The sequence below is a fragment of the Typopeltis vanoorti genome, chromosome 10 (assembly GCF_054136105.1).
Source record: "Typopeltis vanoorti isolate ZY-2024b chromosome 10, IOZ_Tvanoo_1.0, whole genome shotgun sequence".
NCBI lineage: Eukaryota > Metazoa > Arthropoda > Arachnida > Uropygi > Thelyphonidae > Typopeltis > Typopeltis vanoorti.
In genome coordinates, this window is record NC_143558.1 from 106664111 (window position 1) to 106690373 (window position 26263).

The 26263-nt window shown below is 37.2% G+C and overlaps 2 protein-coding genes across 4 annotated transcripts in view; one reads left to right on the plus strand and one right to left on the minus strand.

The window, feature by feature from the left end:
- The window catches only part of LOC150102652 (prostaglandin reductase 2-like), a 175536-nt gene extending 160663 nt beyond the window's left edge, over positions 1-14873 (minus strand). For 2 of the 3 annotated variants that reach the window (XM_090398961.1, XM_090398959.1), the window contains exons 1-2: positions 14743-14873; positions 1283-1401 (exon numbers count right to left, since the gene is read on the minus strand). In XM_090398961.1, coding sequence (XP_090255087.1) covers positions 1283-1401; positions 14743-14794 — 171 coding nt within the window. In that variant the 5' untranslated portion in view covers positions 14795-14873. Of the gene's footprint in view, positions 1-1282; positions 1402-14534; positions 14670-14742 lie in introns of those variants that run through there. The other variant, XM_090398960.1, reaches the window with a different exon arrangement.
- Positions 14874-24336: 9463 nt separating this feature from the next.
- The window catches only part of LOC150102655 (WD repeat-containing protein 25-like), a 71814-nt gene continuing 69887 nt past the window's right edge, over positions 24337-26263 (plus strand). Inside the window, exon 1 of the mRNA XM_090399303.1 lies at positions 24337-25261. Within this exon, the coding sequence (XP_090255429.1) occupies positions 24394-25261 (868 nt within the window). The 5' untranslated portion in view covers positions 24337-24393. The remainder of the gene's footprint in view (positions 25262-26263) is intronic.

Here is a 26263-nt window from a genome sequence, read left to right on the forward strand (position 1 = left end):
ACCGAGTGAATGGGTACAGGAGTGGGGCTACCAGTTACTGTTCAAGTTACAAAATATAAGTTTTAAAATTCAGAAAACAAATATGGGATGTAGATTATATACTTCTTGGTGATATATTGTAGGAAATGGAGGAAATAAGAGATTTGGAAGTGATGGCGGATAGGGATCTATAATAAAGAGGACATATTGCTAAAATTGTGAGGACAGCAGAATGAATTCTGGCAATAATGTGATAGGCACTGATTTGTAGAAGGAGGGAGATACTGGTTTCATTGTATCAGGCCTTGATTAGGCCCTAATACAGACTTACAGATTTGGTCACCTGGTTTGCAAAAGATGAACAGCTATTGGAAAAGATCAAGTCAGTTGAGTAAGACGGTTTCTAGTCTCTGGAATGTTGACTATGAAGAAAGGTTGAGAAGATGCAATTTATAGAATCTAGCAGATAGGAAAAGGAGTGATGGTATGAGAGAGAGAGACATCTAAATTGGTAAGGGATTATATCAGATTCCTGTTGTAAAGGTTTTCACAGAATTTTGGAAAATGGGTGGAAGAAGAGGTTCATCCCTGGAAACTGAAAGATGGTGTGAGCACACAAGTAAAGAGCAAGTTATCTGCATGAAAAGTGCTGAATGATTCGAATGTATTGCTCAGGAATGTGAATATATATAAGGCATCATATGATGAGCTGTGTGTATGACAGAGAGAGCTCCCAATGAGTGTTTGACTCCATGGAGGTCTGAAGATGATGTTGATGATAATAATAATCATAACATATCATAACACATAAGCACTGATATCAGTTTTAAATTGCTCTGCTTGGTCTTCTCATAAAGAATATTGACAGTGTTGAAATTCTCCTGGAGTGCAGTTTTGTGATCCATCAATAAGATGCTATGTTTGGCTTCTAAGTTTTTCTATTAGGAGTTTGTTCATTTTTGCAATTATTATTATTCGTGACACCTCCAAGGAATTCAAAGACTCATTGTGGGAGGACACCTATTGTACAACTCTCCATCTCCACCACTACACCGAACCTCTACCACCAATCAAAAACATCAGCGCCACCACAGCTAGTATTTTTTGTCTGTAAATTGCGTGTGTTCTGAAGAAAAATATTAAAAATAAAAATTAAATGAAAAAAACAGCACAAAAATAACTTTTTAAATGTGGAAACATAGTTCAGTTTTACTTGATGAATACATTTATATCTAGCAATATGACAGTTATTGCCCATTTTCTAATATTAATGAATAAACAATATATGCTGAAAAGGAATTACCATTGCTGGATCTACAGACAAATAAAGAGTTTTTATCAAAAGTTCTCCAGTTGAAAAACTTGAAGGAAATGAACATTGCTCAACTGCAAAGTTTTCTTCTCTGGGCTCTCCATTGCATCCTTGGGAAAAATAAAAAAATAAATAATAAAAAAAAATAAAATAAAATAAATAAACAATTTCTTTTATTTAAAAGTTTTTAATTTTTCTCAAAACAATATTGTGTGTGTAGTCCTTATCAAAGAAGGTGGTTTCCCTGCCTTGCCCAGTATTTTATGACTGTAGACGTGTGTGTTCATGGGGCCAGTGTTTGCCTGTTTTGAGAAATGAAAAACCTGACTTTCTGGGTGAAAAAACCTCCAACTCCATATGAGACCAGCTAACTCACCTTAGTCGAAGACTTGATAAAGATTCCTTGCATCATGGACAGGAATCAAACCCAGGAGGTAGCAGAAAAAATCTGCTACCTCCATGTGAGATCTGCTAACTCACCTTCAACTGAAAAAGCCCATATAAGGATTCCCCTCATCATGAAGTGAATCGAATCATGTACCGACTGAGGTACAGTCGATATATTATTACATGAAAATCTTTAGAAATTGTATGTAACATACCACCTACAATACCCCTTGGTCATTTTTCCACTCTGGCCTTCCCACTCTTGTTAACCACATTCTTACTCAACTATAAGAGATTATTATTATTATTACGTGACAACATATGCGACACCTCCAGGAAGTTCAAGGACTCATCGAGGGAGGACACTCCAACTCTACTTCGCTAAATACATCTCACTCCACTACTACTTAATTCTCCTACTACAACACCACCACCATCAGCGCCATCTACTGTCCATCATCACCACCAACAACAGTATTTTTTGTCTGTAAATTGTGTGTTCTGAAGGCCGATTTGTCTGTATGTGGGATGAAAGACTCAAGTTTCTGGGGCGGGGGGGAACTGCTACCTCCATGTGAGATCAGCTAACTCACCTTCAACTGAAAAAAGCCCATATAAGGATTCCCCTCGTCATGAAGTGAATCGAACCATGCATCTTTTTCAATCAAAAAGCACACAATGTTTCGCTTCTTCCAATTGCACTACGGAGATTAATCTTGTTCTATTCTCTCCTACCATAAACTGAAAGATTTCACCCAACAATGTTCTATAAAATCTTTTTATAGGCTTCTATGTCTCTATCGTATTCCATCACCTCTGTCTATTCACCACAAATCTATGGCATATCCTCTCCCTTAATCAACCCTTGCACCCAACGACTTCACAGTTTCGATATAATTTTGGAGACTAGATATGAGCACAGTAATCCAGATAATGGTGAAGATAAAAAAAAAAAATCTTGACCAGATAAAAAATCTCATCAAGAAGTCCAGTGACCTCCTTATTCACACACATTTATCTTCAGTATTGTTACTATCATCTGTGTTATTTTTATCAATCTTAACAATATGATCCTAAATTTGTGTCCTTTCCAATTACAAATTGAGATCTATAGACTCAGTTTTTTTGGAGCAAAATCCCACCAGTATACTATACCAATCACCAACTTGGTCACTCACCTTTGAATCCTCTCCACCACTTTCATCCCCAAGAAATCCACGATACCAGACGTGAGCACCGTAATCCAGATGTGGACATATCAAAGCCTTATAAAGAGGAATAATAACTTCCTTATCTCTACTTGTTAGTGTGTTCTTCATCAGCCAAGTAATCTTATGAGCTATCTTAACAACCTTAGCAACATGTCCTCTTAACTTCAACTCTCTGTCCACCACCACCCCCTAAATCCCTAGCTTCATCTTTTTCCTGGAGCATAGTTCTATCAATGTGGCACACAGCTTGTAACTGACTTCTCCCAAAATGTATAACTTTACATTTCTCAACATTAAACTGATACCCATTGTATCAGTTTAATGTTAGTTTAATGTTTTACCATGCTGACAGGCTATATAAATCATCTTGCAAGCTCTCCACATTGTCTCAATGACTATTACTCTAAATAATTCTGCATCAACAGCAAACAGCTGATTATTTCCTATTTCATTTATGTACAAATTAAACAGCAGTAGTCCTAGCACAGAACCTTGTGTCACACCACTAGGCACTGCTTTCTCTTGGATTCTGCTCCTTCATATACCACTTTTTTGATAACTGTCCAGCAGCCATCCTTTTTATCCACATAGTGTCATATCTATCCACATTTGTTCTAATTTCTGTCAAATGTCTTTGCAAAATCCAGCAGTATCATAGTGTAGCAATTCCCTTTATCCAACTTAGCTGTCACTCTATCATAAAAAGTTAGTAAATTACTAAGGCATGACTGACCCTTCACAAAGCCTGCAGTGAAGTTCCAAGACTGTAGTGCTTTTACTATCACTCCTGAGATATCGATTTGTCTAAAATTTGCTACTGCAGTCTTGAAACCTCCCTTATGCAAAAAAATTATGTTCCCCTATTTCCAATCTCTTGGAATTCTACCAGAACTGAGGCTTAAATTAAAGAGTCGTCAGAGGCACTGCCAGTTCCCTTGCACATTCTCACAAAACGCAAACTGATATCCCATGTAATACCACAGCTGTATTTACATTGAGATTTTGCAACATTCTAAGAATCTCTAATTAATTTACCACTGTTCTCACATCAGTATCAGCATTAACGTCACTTGGATGATATGTCCTTGCAAAATAGTCCCTCAGTAACTCAACTATTTTATCTGTTTCTGTCACCTCATAACCAACAGCACTCATGAAGGTAATTCTTCCATAGTCATTTTTTCTTTAACTTGCCACATAATGAAAGAACTCCTTGGGATTTCCTTTGGCTTGCTCAGCTAGTCTCTTCTGGTAATCTGATTTTGCCTTCCTTACCATGCTGGTCACCTTTCTTGCCTGAGCCTTGTACTGTTTGTAAGCTCTAGTCACCTTTCACCTTATATACCCACTACAACAATTTCTTTTTTTGTAGCTCATGCTTAATGTCACTACTCATCCATCAAACTCTATCTGATTTACCATCCATATCTTAAGGTATAAAATTTAATACTGCTTCATCTAGATGTCTCTTAACTATCTCCCATAGATTATTAACATCCTTCTCTTGCAGGCTTTATGCCATGGCAGAGATTCAAGCTTTCTCATAAGCTTGCCATAATCATCTGCCTCGTAGTTCCACATATACTCTTTCTTGAGAGAATATTCCTCATGTTTCGCCAATCTTTTAGTTAAGACTGCATGGTTGCTTTCCTCAATCGGAAGCAATGTCCCACCTTGGTTATGGATAGCTCTTCTGATCCTATGACCAGATCGAATATTCTCATATCCCAAATACTCTCCATCACTTGTTGATTCAAGTAGTTATCTCTCAGTAGGTGTAGAAATTCCATTTCCTACCTGCCATGTGATCTTTTTTCCTTCCAATCTATTGTCTCCATAGTTGAAGTCCACCTATCATAATTACTCGACCTACAGTCATTGTACTAATTTGTTAATGCATGTCTTACAGATCAACCCTGGAATCCTCTGGCCTAGAGCAGCAACCAACCATACATTTTGTCTCATTGGTCTTGATCTCTTATCACAAATAGTAACCACCCTCCCCATCCTACCTTCTCTATCCTTCCTGAAAATACTAAACCTTTCACATTCTATCCCTGTAAATACATTTACAGTTAGCTAAAGCTCACCAATGCCTATAACATTTTGCAAGGTTGCACTAACAAATACCAAAAATTGTTTCTGATACTTCTTATAACCTCCCTCTTGTTCCTGATACTTCTGGCATTAGTCTACAGAAACTGTGGTGCCTCGCAATTCGACACTAATCTGTCACCGAACTAATGTTGAATTGTGAAACTGTCGAATTGCGGGGACAATATTTCCCATATAAGTCTATGGAAAATAGATTCATTCGTTGTCGAACCCCATCCCACTCCCGCTAATGGGAGAGTGGGAAAGAAATACATCATATTATTTACTTTAGTTTAGGTATTTTACTATTATATAACACACTAAATTACAAAATACACTATTGTATACATAATACATACAATCTATTGAGCCTTGGATGTTGGGGGTTCGAAAACAAATGAATCTATTTTCCATAGACATATGGGAAATATTGTCCTGCAATTCAACATTAGTTTGGCAATGGATTAGTATCGAATTACGAGGAACCACTGTATAACAATTGTCATGTTAAATCAGAACATCATTGTTACTATAAGAAAACTATCTATATGAAAGAATGCTTTTTTGATGTTATTTTAAATAGAATATAGCTTTGATGTAGTTTTTAATTAATTGATTAATTATTTTTTATTTGTATTTGTATTTTTCTTTTATTTATTTTTTTTTTTTTTATATTCTATTTTCACTAGAGGTCTTTATCTGGTTCTACCTCTTCTCGTCTCCTCTTTGCTTGAACAGGGATGAGGAACTGATCAAAGGTGGACTGTCTCTCCCTCTTTTTCAAGATGATTTTGAAGTGATGCATAATGGGTTGTTGAACAAGTCTGTCATTCTACTCACATCAGCAGTGTTGGGGTGCCATTCCAAACAAACAGACTGCACTTTCTCCCAATGGAATAAAACTTCTTTAATGGCAGCTGTTAGCATCGGCCCTTTTTCCCCTGCCATCCTCTTCTTCAGGTGAAATTTCTTTTTCTCTCTCCTTTGTTTGCTGTTTGCTGAGTGCTCTGAGTTCTTCCACGGTCAGTTTGTCACCGTGATCCTCCACAAGCTCTTCTATATCAGCCTCATCAACCTCTTCTAGGTCTAGATTCTCGCCATCGAAATGATCTCTCGCATGGCTGCAGCTGCTTCTGATTCTCAGTTCCTTGGTCAGCAATTGTCATACTGAGAAAAATTAGGAACAAGTTTCTTCCATGATGCACGAAGGGTTTCTCTGTGTCATTCCATCCCCAGGCAGTTTTAATAAAGGAAATGGCATGGAGAATGTTGAACTCGGTCTTCCAGAAGTCCTTCAGTGTCTTGTCAGAAGAGTGAGTCACGTCAAAAAGCCATGAGAACAAATCCTTGGTGTAAAGTTTTTTAAAACACGCAACCACTTCTTTATCCATGGGTTGGATCAGTGACGTCGTGTTTGAAGGCAAGAACTGGACTTTGAGGAAGTCAAAGTCAATTTCAAGAATGTCCTGTTAGTCTTGAGGGTGGGCACTAGCATTGTCAAGGATCAGCAGTGCTTTCAAAGGCAAATTGTTGTCAGTGAAGAACTTCTTCACACTCAGAGCAAACACCACAAAAATCAAATCTTTGAAAACTTGCTGGTTTACCCAGGCTTTTGCATTGGATTTCCACATCACTAGCAGTTTGGACTTAATGATTTTCTTCCCAAAGCACCGAGGATTTTCTGAGTGGCAGACCAGACGTGGCTTTAGTTTAAAGTCTCCGCTTGCATTTGCTGCCAATAATAAGGTAAGCCTGTCTTTCATAGGCTTATGTCCTGGTAGCTTCACTTCTTCTTGCGTGATGTAAGTTTGATTTGGCAAACGCTTCCAAAATAACCCAGTTTCATCCCAATTAAAAATTTGCTGTGGCAGATGGCCTTCTTTCCTGATTAAATCTTCAAATTTTTTCACAAACTTTTCTGCAGCCTCTTTATCTGAACTAGCATCTCCCCCCTGTCTGAGAATGCTATGAATGCCTGTTCTACCTTGGAATCTGTGAAACCAGCATCGACTTGCTTTGAATTCCTCAGTTTGATCTGAGGAATTCAAAGCAAGTCGAGGCTTGCTTGAGTTTTCTTCTGCAATTCTTCAAAAATTAACCGAGCCTTTTCACAGATCATTCGCTGAGTTACTGGATCTCCCTTCATCTGTCTTTCTCTAATCCAGCCAGGTGATAAACAGCTTTTCCATCCCTTCATTGACTGAAGATCTATTCTTGTCAGAAATCTTCATTGCACCAGCAGACACCCTAGCACCCATAACCTTCTCTCTCTCTGTTGCCAAAAAGTTGCCACAGTTGACCTAGGAACACCACACTCTTCAGCTACATCTGTAATTGTTCCACCTTTCTGCACTTTATCTATAATTTCTTTCTTCTTCTCTATGCTCAACCAAGTATGCTTCTTTCATGAATTATTCCTCTGTTCACTTCTCTTTGGACCAATTCTTAAATTTCACTCAAAAAAATAATAATAACTGCAGATGCACAAAATTTTTACTTTCTGAAAAATGCAGAATTGAAAATTAGCACAAAGAACACGAGCAAACACCAAAGCAGCCCAACAAAGAAATGACAAATAACAAATGACATCACACAATTCCATGCACGCGCATGCCCATGAAATTCAACTGTCAAATTGCGGGACGTCGAACTGCGAGGCACCACTGTATTAGATTTAAGATTCTGGATTACTTACGGTCCAATTTATAGTTAACTCTTAGGGAGAAGGTTAAGTGGGTAGAATATGTGCCTTCCATATGCTTGGGATTTTTAGACCATCATTATTGTTAAGATTAGGGTGGTTGATAAGAATCTCACAGGCTTCCTTAAATTTACGTTCATACCATGTTTTGGTGATGTAAACAACTGGTGCTTTTCCAGTCAATTCTATGTAAAGTGTTCAGGGCATGATCAGAAAGGCCAGCTTCACCATAGTTATATTTAATGTGTTGTTTATGTTCCTTTTTTCTGATAGGAATCGTGCATCCTGTTTCCCCTATATAGGGTAGATTAGTGTAGATTGTGTGGCAAAACGGTTTCTACCTACAAAAAGAAGGCACAGCCATGGGCTCGCCATTATCCCCCCCTCCCCCCCCACACTGCTAACTTTTATATGGAATATTTTGAGGAACATGCTCTAGATTCCGCTCCTTTAAAACCCAAAGTCTGGCTCAGATATGTTGACGATGTTTTTGCTACCTGGCCCATAGCTGCAGGACATTAGACACTTTCCTCAGCCACCTAAGCACACAACATAAATGCATACAGTTCACAATTGAGATTGAAAAGCAGAACACACTTCCGTTTCTAGATACACTTGTCACTCGTCTTCCTTCTGGCAGTCTTTCCTTCACTGTTTACCAGAAACCAACACATACTGGCCAATATATACCCATAAACTCCTACAACCACCCAACACAAAAACTAGGTGTCATTAATACTCTAAAAAATGGGGTTTTGAAGATTTGATCCAAAGAGCAAGCGCTTAAAGATGAATTTAAAGTTATCAGCAATACTTTCCTAAAAAATGGTTACAGCCAAAATACTATCAACAAAATTCTCTACAAGACCTCACTAAAAAAACAAAGATAAACCAGACTACAATAAAACTATAACCATTCCATACATTAAAGGGACATCAGATAAAATAAACAGAATACTACAGAAATACAACCTTAAAGCCACCTTTAAACTCTTGCAAAATTAAAGAGCTTGCTCAACTCATCTAAAGACCCACTCCCTCCACTGGCCTAACCTGGAATATACCACATTTACTGCACCTGTAATCTACCCTATATAAGGGAAACAGGACACACAATTCCTATCAGACAAAAGGAACATAAATGACACATTAAATATAATAACTATGGTGAAGCTGACCTTTCTCGCCTTGAACACTTTACATAGAATTGACTGGAAAAGCACCAGTTGTTTACATCACACCAAAACATTGTATGGACATAAATTTAAGGAAGCCTGTGAGAACCACCCTAATCTTAACAATAAAAGCACCAGTTGTTTACATCACACCAAAACATGGTATGAACGTAAATTTAAGGAAGCCTGTGAGAATCTTATCAACCACTCTAATCTTAACAATAATGATGGTCTAAAAATCCCAAGCATATGGAAGGCATATATTTTACCCACTTAACCATCTCCCTAAGAGTTAACTATAAATACGACCATAAGTAATCCAGAATCTTGAATCTAATATAACAATTGTCATGTTAAATGAGGACATCATTGTTATTGTAAGAAAACTACCTATATGAAAGAATTATTTTCTGACGTTATCTTAAATAGAATATGGCTTTGATGTAGTTTTTCATTACGTAATTAATTAACTAAATAATTTTTATTTGTATTTGTATTTTTTTTTTTTTTTCAATATTCTATTTTCACTAGAGATCATGCCAGTAGTATAACCGTTGATCAAATCATTGTCTCTTTAGCATACTGTATGAAATGTAATTCAGCTTGTCTCTATATATATATGTATACTCCAAATGATGACCTTAATATGAAGGTCGAAAAGTCGGGAAATTAAAATAGTTATTTATAAGACGGTTGTAGAGTCCATAATATTTCTAAAATGAATGCTTCTGTAATGCAGATTGTAATGCTGACTGCATTCTGTAATGCAGTCAATCAGCATTACAGAAATCTTTCTGTCAAACTGACATAGATTGTCATATCCATTCCCATTTGCTCAAACTTTTGTAATATGTTGAAAGTTTATTTTTCACTTGGTTAGAGTATAATAAATTTAGTTTAATCCTTTATCCAAGTGTGAGCAAACAAAGTTTGCACCTGAAAGTATCTTCAGGACTGGGGTAAGTTGGTACAACACCAGGGCACTCCTTGCAAAGGTGGAGCAAGCTACCAACAATCCTATCTCAATATCTCCCATAATGCAAAATACAACTCCTTGCGGATATGTCCAATGTTATGCATTAAGGGAAGGGCCACAACCCAGGCTAGTTTCAACCTTTATTAAGGTCTCTTCAGTGGGAGCCAGGCCCAAGTGGAGATACCAGGCAGAATTTTGTTTACTTTATTGTTGACATATTTTGTTTACTTTATTCATATTAGACCATCCTTTGTTAAGTCTGTATTTTACTATTTCTGTGGTGTCAAGGTTGTGAGTAATGAGACTACCAAGATGTGTACATTGCTTTACTTTTTTTTTTTTTTTTAGGAAAGTTATTGACCTTTTTAGTTATCTTACACCAGCTACTTAGGTGGCGCTTTTTGGAATTGTCAGTTAGTGTTTAATTTTGTGCTTAATTGTACTGAAGATGCCTGTGACACACAGGCGAAAATTATACTATTAAATAATATTTCTACGTGAGTTTTTCCGTTATTTATTATGTATAATTGCTTTACTTGTTCTTCTTCTTCAAGTGTCATCTCCTAGAAGGAGGTTGCCAACCATGTCACGGAACCTTTTTCTTTCTTTTGCTGCTCTGGAACATTTTTAGTAATTCAAGCCAGTTCAGTCCTTAATGTCTTCGAACCACATTCTTCTGGGTATACCTCTCCCTCTTTTTCCATCCAATTTCATTTCTAATATTAATTTCTGAATGCCTTCTTGTCTAGTTAGATGTCCAAAATATTTAAGTTTTCGCTCTTTAATTATTTTCATTAATGTTCTTTTCATTTTTGCTTTCTTTAAAACATCTTCATTTTTCATTTTCTCTGTCCATGGTATTTTCAACCTTTTTCTGATGGTCCACATTTTGAAAGCTTCTAATTTTTTTTCTCTGCCTCTTTATTTAGAGTCCAAGTTTCACTGTTGTAGAGAAGGCTTGACCAGATATAGCATTTTATTAATCTTTTTCTTGTGTCTATATTAATGTCTCTGGATGTTAGAACAGTTTTCATATCAGTAAAGGCTTTTCTTGCTATCTCTGTTCTTTTTATTTCTTTAAGGGAATTTCCTCTGTCTGTAAACATTTGTCCCAAATATATAAAAGACTGAACCTGTTCAGTTTTCTTTTTGTTAACAGTTATGTTCAGTTTCTTATTTATTGGTTCTTTTGATATGATCATGCACTTTGCTTTCTTTAGGTTAATAATTAGTCCCATGTCAAAGCTTCTGTTGTAAATTTCTGTGATTAAGTTTTGAAGATCATCTTCAGATTCAGCTATGAGAACTGTGTCATCTGCATACCTGAAGTTGTTGAAGTTCCTACCTCAGACTTTTACACCCTTCAGTTCTGAAATATTTTTAAAAACTTGCTCACTGTATCTATTGTACAGTAAGGGTGATAAGACACATCCTTGCCTTACTCCTTTTTTGATTTCAAAGTTGCCAGAATATGTATTTTTATATCTTATTGAGGCCATTTGATTCTAGTATATATTTGTAATTATATGTAGATCTTTTCCTTTTAACCCATTATTCTGTAGGATATGTATTAATTTCTTGTGATCTATTGAATCAAATGCTTTGGTGTAATCAATAAAACAAAGATATATGCTTTTCTGGTTGTCAAGGCATCTTTCACATAATGTTTTCAAATTGAAGATTCCTTCTCTTGTACCTTTGTCTTTTTGAAAACCTGATTGAGTGTCTTCTATTTCTACTGACAAAGTGCCTTTTATTCTTTCTATGATTATTCTCAGTAGTAACTTTGTAACATGGCTTGTTAAACTTATTAGTCTATATTCTGTAAATATAGACTAATATTTTAATAAGTTTAAAATATTCCAAGAACTTTTGAATGTCTACATTCAAAAGTTCTTGGAATTTTGGGAATAGTGACAAAGATGGGTTTCCTTAGATCATCAGGGATGTATCCTGAATCATAGATGTTATTAAAAATAACCTTTAGGTCATTAAGTGTGTTTTCATTTACTTTCTTTAACAATTCAATAGAGATCTGATCAGGGCCTGGTGTTTAACTGTTTTCATTTGGCTTAGAGCGTATTCTATTTCTTCATATGTAATTGGTTCACCATCTATATTTTGTATATCTGGTGCATCTGTGCGATCAGAGTCAAACAGTTCTTTTCCCATATTCTTTCCATCTTTTTATGATATCTTGTGTCTCTAGTAGCATTTTTCCATTTTGATCTTTTATACAAGGATTATGGTTGAAATTTTTCTTTTTATTTGTCAGGGCTTGGATTGATTTATGCATTTCTTTACAATTGTGTTTCTTGTCCAATTCCTCTATTTCTTTCCATTTTTCATTTAGCCACTTGTCTTTGGCTTTCCTGCATTCATTTTTTATAATTTTACTGAGTATTCTATACTGTTGTGTACTTTTCTTTTTTCATCTTTCATTCATAAGTTCTAGTATTGATTCAGTCATCCAGGGTTTTTTCTTATTGTATTTAAATTTTGGGATAACCTCGTTAGCTGTCTTATATATTGCACTTCTAAAATTTGACTACCTGTTTTCAATTTCCTCTGTGTTACAAAGTATATTGTCTTCTGTTTTATATCCTACATGATCTAATTTCTTCCTAATTTGTGAGTTAAACACCATTATGTTGTCAGGTATATTCAGAGCTGTGAAGTCAAGTCTTTCAGTATGATTGTTTTTAGAAATGTTTTTTAGTTTAATTTTTAAAGTGGACACAACAGGGTTATGGTCTGAACCTATATCAGCACCTGGGTATGTTTATATGTTGGTTATATTATTTTTGTATCTATTATTTATCATTATGAAATCTATTTGGTTTCTTATAGTTATCAGGGTTTGTCCAAGTATACAGTCTGCGCTTTGGATGTTGAAAGAAAGTATTCTTTATGCGCAAGTTGTTTTGAATGCAGAATTGTATCAATCTCTCACCTCTTTCATTTCTGTCACCTAGTCCAAATTTTCCAACAACTGGATTTTCTTCCCCTTCTCCAACCTTTGCATTCAAGTCACCCATCACTATGAGTATCTCATTTGATTTTACATATTCTATAGACTTTTGTAAGTTATTATAAAAATCTTCTATTTCTTCATCATTGTGATTCATCGTAGGGACATAAACCTGGATAATTATGATGTTAAAAGGCTTTGCGGCTAATTTAATAAGTATTATTCTTTCGTTTATGGGCCACAGCCCTATTACACATTTAAAGATGTCTTTCTTAATCATGAAACCCACTCCATATTCATGCTTCTCTCCACCAGAATATACAAATGTAAATCCATCTTTCTCGTTTTCCCATATTAGGCCATCTTGTTTCACTAGTTCCCATCACATCAACTTTAAGTCTTTTTATTTCCTGTATAAGGTTGCCAAAATTCGCTAGTTTATATAATGTTCTCACGTTCCAAGTTTCAAGACTCTGTTTCAAGACTTTACTTGTTCAGGAATATGATTTTCAAAGATTATTGAAATATTTTCCTCGTCTCTTTCTATATTAATTTCCTTTAGTTTTACTTAACTGATTTTCATTCCAAAAGTTCTGCATTCTTCATTTAAAATTGTTTATTCTGTGGTTTAGATTCTGAAAGAATAATATTGTCTGCATATTTAATGTGGTTGATATTTGCACCATGTATCTGTAGACCTGGTTCTTCAACTATGGTTTACCATATGTCAAGATAATTAGTAATAAATTTCGTGAGAGTGGGCAACCCTACACGACTCCTTTATTACTTTGAATAAGTCTGTTTTTATTTTCTTAAATGACAGTTGCTTTGTTATCTTTAAATAATTTGTAATAAAGGTTTGTATTTCTGAATCAAACATCATATATTTTAAGATGTTTATTTTTTCCTGTCAATGGAATCAAATGCTTGTTTGAAGTCAATAAAACTGCAGTATATAGGCAAGTTGTAAGCCCAGGCTATTAATGTTAAAATACAGTATAGTCTATGTTAGACCTTACTAATAAGCAACATTATAAAAGACTGAAAAAAAAAAAAAATAGAAATAATGTACAGATCTGCCAAAAATGCTTGGTTTGAAGAAAAAGCAAAAATAAATCCAGTAAAGATGCCAATAAAAGGAATAATAGTAAGGCTGTACATAAAATTATAAAAGAATTAGCAAAAACACCCCAAAACAGACCACTAAAAACGAAAGATAAAAATAATAATAAAACTGGAACAATTCAAGAGATTAAAAAAATTGGAAAGAACATTACCAGATACTTTTCTGGATGAAGGAAGACTGCAAAACACAAACGGGGAGACTTTCCGAGAAAAAACACCATTCATAATAATAATAAAAAATATAAAAAAATTCAAAATATAACCCAAACTTTAATGAATGCTACAACAGGAGATGATCATGGATGTGTGTTGTGAGGGCGAAAAAATTTTGACCCCAGTTATTCTAGGGATAGGGTGGTTCTTTAGTACTGTTGATAGCTATTTTGTTTACTTGGGCAAACATTGAATATAATAATTACATGAAACACAGGTTTCATTATAACTTTCTTGAAGTTGTTATGATAGTTTTAAAAATCTATGGGAGGTCATGTACTATCTACTTGGCGATGAGAATGATCTTTGGCGATTATTTTTCTCTTCCCGATGGCGATTGAACATCTTGACTGTCAAGTGGCGAAGGATAAAACAAAATAAATCAGGTACCTCAAGCCATTTTTGCGTATACAGTTGCACACTACATTCGATCAATACATAAGACTACACACCAATCACAGTTCTTACACCCTCCAAAAAGCAGCTATGATCTGGCACTTCAGAATAAAGATTGGCCTTAATACTGTATAGAACAGGAGTACAGCCGTTTTTTTTGTGTGTGTGTGTGTTTGTTTTTTAATAACGTGTTTCATCTTACCTGGGCGCAATCTCAACACAATTCTCGTATTTCCATCAATTGAACCAGCCATTTGAAATGAAACAAAACCATGCAATGTGATTCATCAAATTTCCCTGCTATTAACAAATATCCCTGATGATAAATACGATGAGTTTGAACAACTCATTGAGACTCTCATTTCATATTACTCAGAAATAACATTATTACTGCTATAATAAATTTAGTTTAATCCTTTATCCAAGTGTGAGCAAACAAAGTTTGCGCCTGAAAGTATCTTCAGGACTGGGTTAAGGTGGTACACACCAGGGCAACTCGTTGCAAAGGTGGAGCAAACTACCAACACTCCTATCTCAGTATCTCCTATAATGCAAAACACATCTCCTTGCGGATATGTCTAATGTTATGCATTAAGGGAAGGGCCACTACCCAGACTAGTTTCGACCTTTATTGAGGTCTCTTCAGTGGGAGCCAGGCCCAAGTGGAGATATCAGGCAGAAGCATTAGCAGGTCATCTCTACCTATAGGAATTGCCAATTGGTGTGCCACCCTTTTTTAATAATTTACTCTGGATTTAGAGAAAGATGTTGAAAGTTTATTTTTCACTTGGTTAGAGTATAATAAATTTAGTTTAATCCTTTATCCAAGTGTGAGCAAACAAAGTTTGCGCCTGAAAGTATCTTCAGGACTGGGTTAAGGTGGTACACACCAGGGCAACTCGTTGCAAAGGTGGAGCAAACTACCAACACTCCTATCTCAGTATCTCCTATAATGCAAAACACATCTCCTTGCGGATATGTCTAATGTTATGCATTAAGGGAAGGGCCACTACCCAGACTAGTTTCGACCTTTATTGAGGTCTCTTCAGTGGGAGCCAGGCCCAAGTGGAGATATCAGGCAGAAGCATTAGCAGGTCATCTCTACCTATAGGAATTGCCAATTTGCAACGAGTTGCCCTGGTGTGTACCACCTTAACCCAGTCCTGAAGATACTTTCAGGCGCAAACTTTGTTTGCTCACACTTGGATAAAGGATTAAACTAAATTTATTATACTCTAACCAAGTGAAAAATAAACTTTCAACATTAACTTTCAACCCAGACTAGTTTCGACCTTTATTGAGGTCTCTTCAGTGGGAGCCAGGCCCAAGTGGAGATATCAGGCAGAAGCATTAGCAGGTCATCTCTACCTATAGGAATTGCCAATTGGTGCTTTTTTAATAATTTACTCTGGATTTAGAGAAAGATGTTGAAAGTTTATTTTTCACTTGGTTAGAGTATAATAAATTTAGTTTAATCCTTTATCCAAGTGTGAGCAAACAAAGTTTGCGCCTGAAAGTATCTTCAGGACTGGGTTAAGGTGGTACACACCAGGGCAACTCGTTGCAAAGGTGGAGCAAACTACCAACACTCCTATCTCAGTATCTCCTATAATGCAAAACACATCTCCTTGCGGATATGTCTAATGTTATGCATTAAGGGAAGGGCCACTACCCAGACTAGTTTCGACCTTTATTGAGGTCTCTTCAGTGGGAGCCAGGCCCAAGTGGAGATATCAGGCAGAAGCATTAGCAGGTCATCTCTACCTATAGGAATTGCCAATTTGCAACGAGTTGCCCTGGTGTGTACCACCTTAACCCAGTCCTGAAGATACTTTCAGGCGCAAACTTTGTTTGCTCACACTTGGATAAAGGATTAAACTAAATTTATTATACTCTAACCAAGTGAAAAATAAACTTTCAACATTATTACTGCTAGGCTAATAACAGAAAGTAACGAGCGAGATCAAAAAGGATCAATTAAATCGTTGGATTAATAATGAATGCTTTCGCAAATAAAGAAGGTTAAAAACAGCACAAGAAGAGAAGTCCACTAGCAAGAGATAAATCAACAAACTAAACAAACATAAAAGGAGGGGAGGAGGAAGAGAATCCTCAAACATCAGCGACGAAATACTACGAACAGCGAGTGATTTCCATAAACAAAACTGCATTCTAACTCCAATCAACTTGGCGCAATTCTAGTATATGGAGGAGCACAATCCAGGAGAAGGCAGGTGACTTGGGGTTTACCGCAGGGCTCAGTGCTTCACCACTGCTGTTTAACGTGATATCGGGAATAATTTGAATGGAGAGACTGACTTGACTACTGATGACAAAAGGCTGGAGAGAATAATATTTCATCACGGTTATGTAGAGAGCTTGCAGGATAATTTAAATGGGCTAACAGTATAGGCAAGACATAATGGATGACAAATTAAGGTGGAAAGTGTAAAATTAGGCATTTTGAGAAGCAAAGATTAAAAGTTGTGTATCACCTTGAGGGGAACTGAACTCCAAGAATTTCATAAAGCAAGGGATTTGGAGGTGGTAGTAGTAGTAACAGAGTTAAAGTAAGAGGGCATATTGCTAAACTAGATAGGATAGTTCACAGGATTACTCGGTTTTTAACACCTTAACAAAGAGAGATAAGGGAGTTATCATTCTTCTTTATAAAGACTTGATATAACCATTGGATTACTGTGCTTAGGTCTAATCACCTGGGTTTCTTGGGAATGAGGAAGTGATGGAGACGATCCAGTGGCAAGCGACCAAGAATGTCGGTAGTCTGTGGAAAGTTCTCTGTGAGCCTGAGGGTTTCTGGAATGCAAAAATTGGTTGATAGGCGAAAAGATGGGAATATGATATGGGGATTTAAGTTACATAAAGGACTTTATAGCACTGAAGAAAGGGAAATGTTTCAGAACTTGATTAGAGGGAGCAGAACAAAAGATCACCACTAAGAATTGGGTAATAGTGTAGTTAGCAAGGGCGATAAGAGTGGATGTTTCGCTTGGAGACTGATTAATGAATGAAATCGGCTGCCAGAGTAAGTTGTAAGTGTTTATTTGTCAATGGTTTCAAGGAAGTGGCGCACTCAGGATTTGACTTTGGGGAGGCCTAGTTGAGTAGACGATTTAAGAATACACACCACGTATTCCATACGTGGTATGCATTCTTGACTTATGACTGAGCATCTGCAGTGATCGCCAATACCAGTGTGGTCTGAAATGTTCTCGGCCTCGACCATAGATAGTAACATTATCGGCAAGTTTTTTTTTCTAAGTTAGTACATACGAGTTGGTACTCGTATGTCATAAGCATCCATGTGAAGTTGCAAGTTATTTTGTCAAGTAGTTTGTTTTATACAGCTGTCTGAAACAAAGGTATTAACTGTATCCTTTGAAATGGATAAAATTGAGTATCTGCGGTTATAATTTTTTTTTGTAAAAGAAGGTTAAACGCCGAACGAAATTCATTCGAAGTTCATAAAAGTTTATGTGCACCCTTCTCCTTCATTTTCGAAAATTAAGATATGGGCTGCTGGGTTTAAACGTGTCCTTAACAGACTTATAGATGATCCACGGGAAGGACGTTCAAAAAAGTGTAACAACACCAGAAATCATTGATCAAGTGCACGATATGGTATTGGATAACCGGTGAATCAAAGTACATGAAATTACTGAGACTATAGGGCCTATAGTCTCAGTAGGCATTTCAAAAGAACGTGTAGGATATATTTTGCATGAAGTATTGAATACGAAAAAGCTTCGCGCAAGATGGGTGCTGCGCTTGCTAACAGCAGATCAAAAACGCAGTCACATGAAAATCTCTGAACAGTGCTTGGAACAAGAATAAAACTGTGCGTCGATTTATTACCGTGGATGAGACTTGGATTCACCATTACACACCAGAATCCAAACAGCAGTCGACAGAAGGGAGTTGTTCAGTGCCATAGAAGACAAAGTCGGTTCCATCAGCAGGCATGGCATCGGTGTTTTGGGATGCTAAAGGCATTTTGTTTATTAATTATCTTAAAAAGGGTAAAACAATAACCAGGGAATATTATTCCTATCTTTTAACCAGACTAGATGAATAAATTCGTGAGAAAAGACGCGGTTTGTAGAAGAAAAATTAATCATTCATCAGGACAATGCACCTGTACACAAAGTTGTTTTGGCAATGGAAAAATTAAGAGATCTGCACTAGGAATTGTTGAAACATCCACCCTATTCTGCAGACTTGGCTTCCTCTGACTTCTGTCTCTTCCCAAAACTAAAACTCTTCCTCTCTGGTCAGCGTTTTTCTTCGAATCAAGAGTTTATTGCAGCTGTAGAGGGTTATTTTGCAGATGTTAATGAGAACCACTACAGGGAAACGGGATAATAGCTATAGCATCCCTGGAAAAAATGTATTAATCTAAAGGGAGATTAAGTTGAAAATAAAAATAATTTTGAAATTATGAATGCATTGTTTCATCGTTAGGCTTAGAACTTTTTAGACCACCCCCGTACACGATAGCCGTAATCTCCTCAAGCCCGGCTCGGGAAAATGATGTGGTGGTCGGCCCACCCGAGCACTACTTTGTTTGCCTTGCATTCACAGCTGCAGTGATTCCCGAGAGCTAGTGAGTATTCTCACTTTATGTGACCGCTCATTCATAAGTAGTATAGAAATAGAAGACTGAATATATCATAAATAAAAAATGAATTTTAATTAGGAAAAGATTTTTAAAAAATTTTCTAGTGTTTTTTTCCCTTTTTCTTTTTTTGGCGGGGAAGGGCATCTTGCCCTACCCAGGTGCTCCACTGATGGATATTGTGTTGATAGTTTGGGTATCCCGCGACGAGTCTTACGATTCCATAGAGGTACTCTTCCAATAATAATAATTATAATGTCTCGAACATCATTTCCCATGGATATTAGGAGTAATGGTAGAAATAGAAATGAACTGTAGATTTGGCATATGCTAAACCAGGCAGATTTCAAAAAAGGAGGCAACTATAATGATGAGACTTATAAGGTTAAAGAGTTATTAGAAACACTGGGAATTTCATATACAGCGACGCTAATAGAAAAAAGCTGCGATGCGCATACAAAAGATAAAGTCCATTTACAATATTTGGCAGCAAAGTTGATTGTTAGAGCCTCTGCTACTTATGGCTCACGGAAAAAGTGAAGCAAGTTCAAGCTCGGTTAATAGTTTGTAGGGATTCAATCGTTCAATATTGCTGTTGGCACACTTTCCCTCGGTGAGTTTGAACTCCCTGGAGGTATCGCATGATAATAATTTACTGCCACATTAGATATGGATGGGGGTCGCGCTTATGTATTAGCATACAGTGACTCAGCAGGAGTTGAGCATTTGGCCTTCGAGCCTTATCCTTTTTTACTTTTCTACGAATAATTCATATTGAATGTTGTGATAAAAAAAATCTCAACATTGCGAGGTTCTTGGTATGGTTTTTGTTGATGGAAATCAAAAGTGCCGCAGAAATTCACCGATTTCATTTCTATTTCTACCATTACTCCTAATATCCATGGGAAATGATGTTCGAGACATTATAATTATTATTATTGGAAGAGTACCTCTATGGAATCGTAAGACTCGTCGCGGGATACCCAAACTATCAACACAATATCCATCAGTGGAGCACCTGGGTAGGGCAAGATGCCCTTCCCCGCCAAAAAAAGAAAAAGGGAAAAAAACACTAGAAAATTTTTTTAAAATCTTTCGTACATCAACGTAGTGAGTGACAGTAAGTTTAGGCAAAGTTGTCACTTTTTTTCCCTTTAAATAAGGACGTAACACTATTCACGATGAAAAGCGCAGTGGCTGGCGAAGTATGGGGACAGACGATTTGGTGGAGAGAGTGAACACGAAAATTATGAATCGTTTCACAATTGTAGAACTTTCTTTTGAATTACCAGAAGTTTCATGCTCAATCAATCATGAAATTGTGAGATATTAGAAGTTTTGTGCCATATGGTTCCAAAATGCTGAGGGATTCGCATAAACAGCAATGATTTGCTGTTTATGCGAATTTTTGATTTAATTTGTTTATGCGAAGTTTATGATGTTTAAGTAGAATCAGTTCAAAAGAAATTGGATCGTTACTACAATGGATATGAACTTTTTTTTTCGTATCGTGACTCTTGACAAAAGGTGGATTTCGTACATAAACGTTAAGTCAAAGCAACAAAAAATGCAGTGGTGCCATTCATCATCTCCAAAAGCAAAAAAAGTTCAAATAGGCACTGACGATAAAAAAAAAGAATAAAAAAAAAGAAAAAAGGCCACTGTCTTTAGGAATCGAAGAGCGATCTTCCTCGTGACTTTTCATTAGCGAGGAACAATAATTAATATTAATGCGTATAGTGAAATGCTGAAGAAACTCAGACGATGAATTCAATAAATTAAAAAGTTTGGATAAAACCCTTTGGACGCCCCACTCTACAGTCTCGACCTCTCGACAAGTTACTACTTCTTGTTCCTGCTGATGAATCAGTGGCTCCCATCTCAGCGCTTTGAATAAAATGTGTAACAGAAGATCAGCGTGACTCAATCGTTGAACTGACTGGAGGCGGTATGAAGCTGTATCACGATACCAAAAATGCCTACAAGACAATGGAGATTATGTAGGAAAATAAAGTATATATGTAGTCATTTTAGTGCATAATAAATCTTTTTTTTTTCTCTCCAGTTTTAATTTTGATATGCTAAAAGCCTGTGTAGCTTGTGTGCCTGTGTAGCTCAGTGGATGTGGCGTTTGCACACCACCGCGCTAGGCCGCACGAAGGAAGTCTTGGTTTCGAGTCTAGTCGGCGACTAGAGGAAATTTTTCTAAGCCTTTTTTCGACCGGTTCCCGAGTTAGTCGATCTCTGGCACGGGCTAGCAGGTTTTTCCTCCCGGAAACTCGGGTTTTTCGTCCTGTAAACTCAAGAAAATCGACCGTAGAACCCACATTATTTCAGACATTAAATATATTGTGTTAGGGTTAGAGACCACGAGATGGCGGCACATTTGAGCCGTCTCTCTTCACTGCGTACCGCTTAATTAGTGATAGCCTTGGGCCATCTGTCTCTGATTGGGTACCAGTGGAGATTGAACTGCCCACTCAGTCTCCAAAAGTTAGATAGGGCTAAATGGCCTCGCCTACTCCCGTATATACGGGAATAAAAAGGCGTTAGTTGATTTTTTTTTTTTTTATGCTAAAAGCAAATCCAAAGCTTATAGAATTATATCCCTTACTAAATGAGATATGGCAGAAAGAAGCGTGTGCTAAGAAAGGGAATACTGGTTAAATTACCCAAAAAAAAGAAACCTATCCTGAATGCAAAAATTGGAGAGGTGTAACATCGCTGAGTGTTATAAGTAAAATACTAACAAGGATAATACTAGAAAGAATCACAATAGAAATAGAAAAACAACTAAGACCAGAATAATTAAATTAAAATGATTTGAAAAGTTAAGAGCCGCGTGATGTTATACATAAGAATGCAATAGTATAAGTTTGAAAATATTTCAGTATTAATGATTCATCTCATCTTCCTTTTACATTGCGGTCTCGAGGGTTTATTGATCATTAGACCTCAATGTGTTCACAGGATAAGATGTTCAGCCCTACTACCCGGTGTATACTATGTCCTGTAATGTTGAGTTCTCAAGGCCGGTTTGCCTGCTTTGGGATGAAAAACCCCAGGATAAACTTGGGGAAAAACACCCTACTGTCCACTCCCAAGACCGGCTAACTTGGCTATGGTTGAGGAAGATCCTTCGGCTCAACGCGTCGCCGACCAGAATCGAACCTAGGACACTCCTTCCCCAGGCATGTGGTTGCAAAGCGCACTGCCACTAGGCTAACCACGCTGACTTAATTATTCATTAGCTATTTAAAATAAGAAATTCATTGATGTGTGATTAAAATATCCCATATCTTAGACAGAGAGAGGAAGTTGTTCCGATTTAAATTCAAATAATTTAAGTACGACTTGAGTGGTCACCAAATGACAGCCAATTGGTTTTGGTCCTGTGCCAGTGATGTTTGCAAATTTCTTGAAGGGAAAGATGATTTTCATCGTTCACTGAATACTATTTTTCTTGATAGACGACTTCAATTTGATAAAGCAATTATTGAAATAGACCATGTACTAGTGTATCGACGTCACTACAACTCCATCTCGGATGTGAGAAGTTTCAGAGGAGCAGATGGTGATAGCAACCACTATCTGGTAGCCTTCGATTTCATGCATAAGAAAGGAGATAAGGTTCAATGCGGCAACTATTGGGGCATCTCACTGCTGTCGACTGGCTACAAGGTGCTGTCTAACATCATGTTAATGCGCCTCACACCATATCCAGAAGAGTGCCTTGGTGACTACCAGACGAGCTTCAGGAGGAACCGTTCTACAATAGACCAACTCTTCACACTGCGCTAAGTTTTTGAAAAGTGCTGAGAATATAACCGGGAAGTACATAATATTTTCATAGACTTTTCTAAAGCCTATAACTCAGTGATACGCCCAAAAATATTGCAGGTGTTAGAAGAGCTGGGAATTCCTCGAAAACTCCGAAAAATGGCGCAGGTGTGCGTAGCTGGTTCGAGAGCAAGAGTGAAAGCAGAAGGTGACCTTTCGGACCCGTTTCAAGTACAGACCGGTGTGAAGCAGAGTGATGGGCTTTCTCTGATTCTCTTCAATCTAGTGTTGTAAAAAGTAATTAGAAACACATAGCAAGTGGCAGGTGGAGCCGACATGGGGGTGCAAGTTAGGATTCTTGGCTACGCTGACGATCTGAACGTTATGGCGCATCAACGGGACGATGCGGTGGCATTGGTTACTGCTATTGAAGAAGCTGCAAAACAAATTGGCTTGAAAATAAATGTCGAGAAGACAAAATACCTTTTTATGAGTTGCCAAGCTGCTCAAGATCCAGAGGGAGCTGCACAGTTTGAGAGGGTGAAGGTATTTAGGTACTTGGGTTCTTTTGTGACTGAAGACAACAAAGTTGAGGCTGATGTCCAGAGTCGGGTAAATGCTGCAAATGTGGCCTATTATCAGGTGCGTCCCCTTTTCGCCTCGCGCTTGCTGTCTTGGACTACAAAGGTGGGACTACAAGACTTTGATCAGGCCTGTTTTCCTCTACAGTGCTGAAGCGTCGACTCTCACGGCAAGACAAGCCGATCACCTGAGAGTATTCGAGAACAAGATGCTACGACGTATCTGTGGAGGGTTCATGGCAGACGGAGTCTGGAGGAGGCGGTCCAATGCTGCCATACACGCTTTATACAACTCGGCAGACGATTTGATGGAGCTGCGAGCCCGGCGTCTTCAGTGGCTGGGGCACCTGTACCGGATGGGCCCCGAAAGGACTGTAAGACAAGCGTGGGAGGCCCGATCCCGATCAGGGAGACCGAGAAAGAGATGGGAAGATCAGGAGAAGGAAATCTGCAGGCTGTCGGGCTAGAGACCAGAACGTGGCGTACAGTCGCAGAGGACCGTGCCCAGTGGCGCTGGAGGCCAATAGTTCCCCCCCCCCCCGGGCTGATAGCGCCTGGCTAATGTAGGCTTATGTAATGTAATTATTGATTTCCAAAACAAGGTTTTTATACCATCTTCATTAGAAATTTAATTAGGTTTAACGAAACGATTACTTTTTTGGGGAAAACAATATAAAGTTGGGGATAATTTTCATCACCTCTGTGAATTTTTTCTCTAGCACGTGGTAGGGATTTGTTATTTTTCGAAGCAATACATATCGGTGTTAGAGTGCAGTTGCTATACGTGCAGTGTGCGAAGTCTAGTTATAAGATAATGTTTTTTTCCGAAGTTCATAATTTGAAAGTAATGTATTAGATGGAGTTACTTAAATCGTATAGTAGTTCAGATACTTCCGATGACGAAACACATGTTACGAATAAACATAAATTAAAATTTGATCTTCCCTTGTCTAACAGCGATGTCGATTACTTTGATCTTAAGAGCAGTGATTCCGAGAATGAGTCAAATTGTGCTGATGGAGAAACTGAAAGCACGTTGCAAGAGGAAGCAGAGAAACTGAGTGACATTTTGTATGGTCCAGATCCACTTTTACAAAAGCGGAGCGATGGATCTTTTCACGAACTTGAACGTTACCCTCCAGCAACTCTGTCGCTCCGTTCACCAAGGAATGTGAATGATTGTTCATTAGTTGAAGGTGTCGACATTTCCAAGCGGGTGAGACAATATTCTGAACGGAGACAAATGAAGTTTCAGCAAAGCAGTAGTTCCATAGGAGATAGTATCGAATGTTCTCAAATGTTCGCTGCCAAAAGCGAAGCACATAAACCGCTGGATACCGAAAAAATACAAATATTCGCTGCCACAAACGAAGCATATAAACCGCAGGATGCTAAAGAGATAGAAATGTTCGATGTTCATCCGAAAATTGCTGCGCGCTTTAACTGTAAGAATTTATATCGGCCTTCAGATGGAATAGTTGCAGTGCTAAATGGACACATGAGTTGTGTTACTTCTGTGGGATGGTGTATTCCCCTATACAGCCATCTTCTTTTGACTGCCTCACTTGACACTACAGTAAAATTATGGGATATTTTCTCAACAAAATGTGTTAAGGAAATACAATATGAGGCAGCAATAAAAGCTGCAATGTGGACCCTTTGTGGGAAAAAGATTATTTCAGCCGATTATGGTAAACAAGTTAAAATTACTGATGTGGAATCAGGTATACACTTTAAAAGATGCAGTTTTAGTTGTAAAGCTAACTTATGTTAACTAAGTGAATTGCTTAATAAGTAGATTATTAAGCTGCTATCCACTTGGCCAACCAGTTTGGTATGTGGATCTTAATTATATTATAGATCATTGTATGTTTGGCATTCACCTTTTGTGTTTACCATTTTTGACTATGGTAAATGCATATTGCAGTTAATAAATGTCTGCATGGTGCATTGAATTGGGTTTTTTTATGCTTTGTGCTCTAATGGTAACCTTATGTTGTTTAAAATGATTGACTTAAAAATACAGGGTTAAAATAGTAAGTTAACAGTTCTCTTTACCACCTAATAGGAAATATATGTTTTTAGTCTGTATACTCATATGTAATTGATTGGATGCCTATGCCTCCAATCAGTTACATGAGTTACATAATCAATATTGGGTAAGCAGAGGAGGATTTGTGAAATGTCTTTAGTGGTGAGTTGCTAATAATAGATTAACACATTGATACCATACACTGGAATGGTAACTTAAAAATCAGTTAAATTAAGGACATTTAATCCTTCCCAAGAGTTACCCATGTTATGTATTCCTCTAATGTAATATATATATAAGAGCAAATTATGTCAAAAGTGGTCCAATTTTTATGAAATTTTAGAAAGCCTGATTGCTTGATTACAAAGTATATTACTTGACAAGAAGTTATATTGTTTTAATCCTTTACCCAAGAAAATAGGACTTGTTATAGAATCAGAAATGAGCTTGTGTATGTGTGTGAATGAATGCTAGAAGTATTCGGAACAAAGGGAATGACATTGTAGCATTGCTAGAGTTCATTCATCTAAAAATTGCGGCAATGTGTGAGATGTGGTTTGGATGAGGATGACCTAACAGGAACAGAGATGGAAGGTATGTTGTTTTTTGCGAAAACAGAGGGCAGAAAGGGAGGGGGGAAGTGTTGTTGATGAATGCAGAGGAATCTTGCCCATCTGAGGTGGAGATGCAAGGA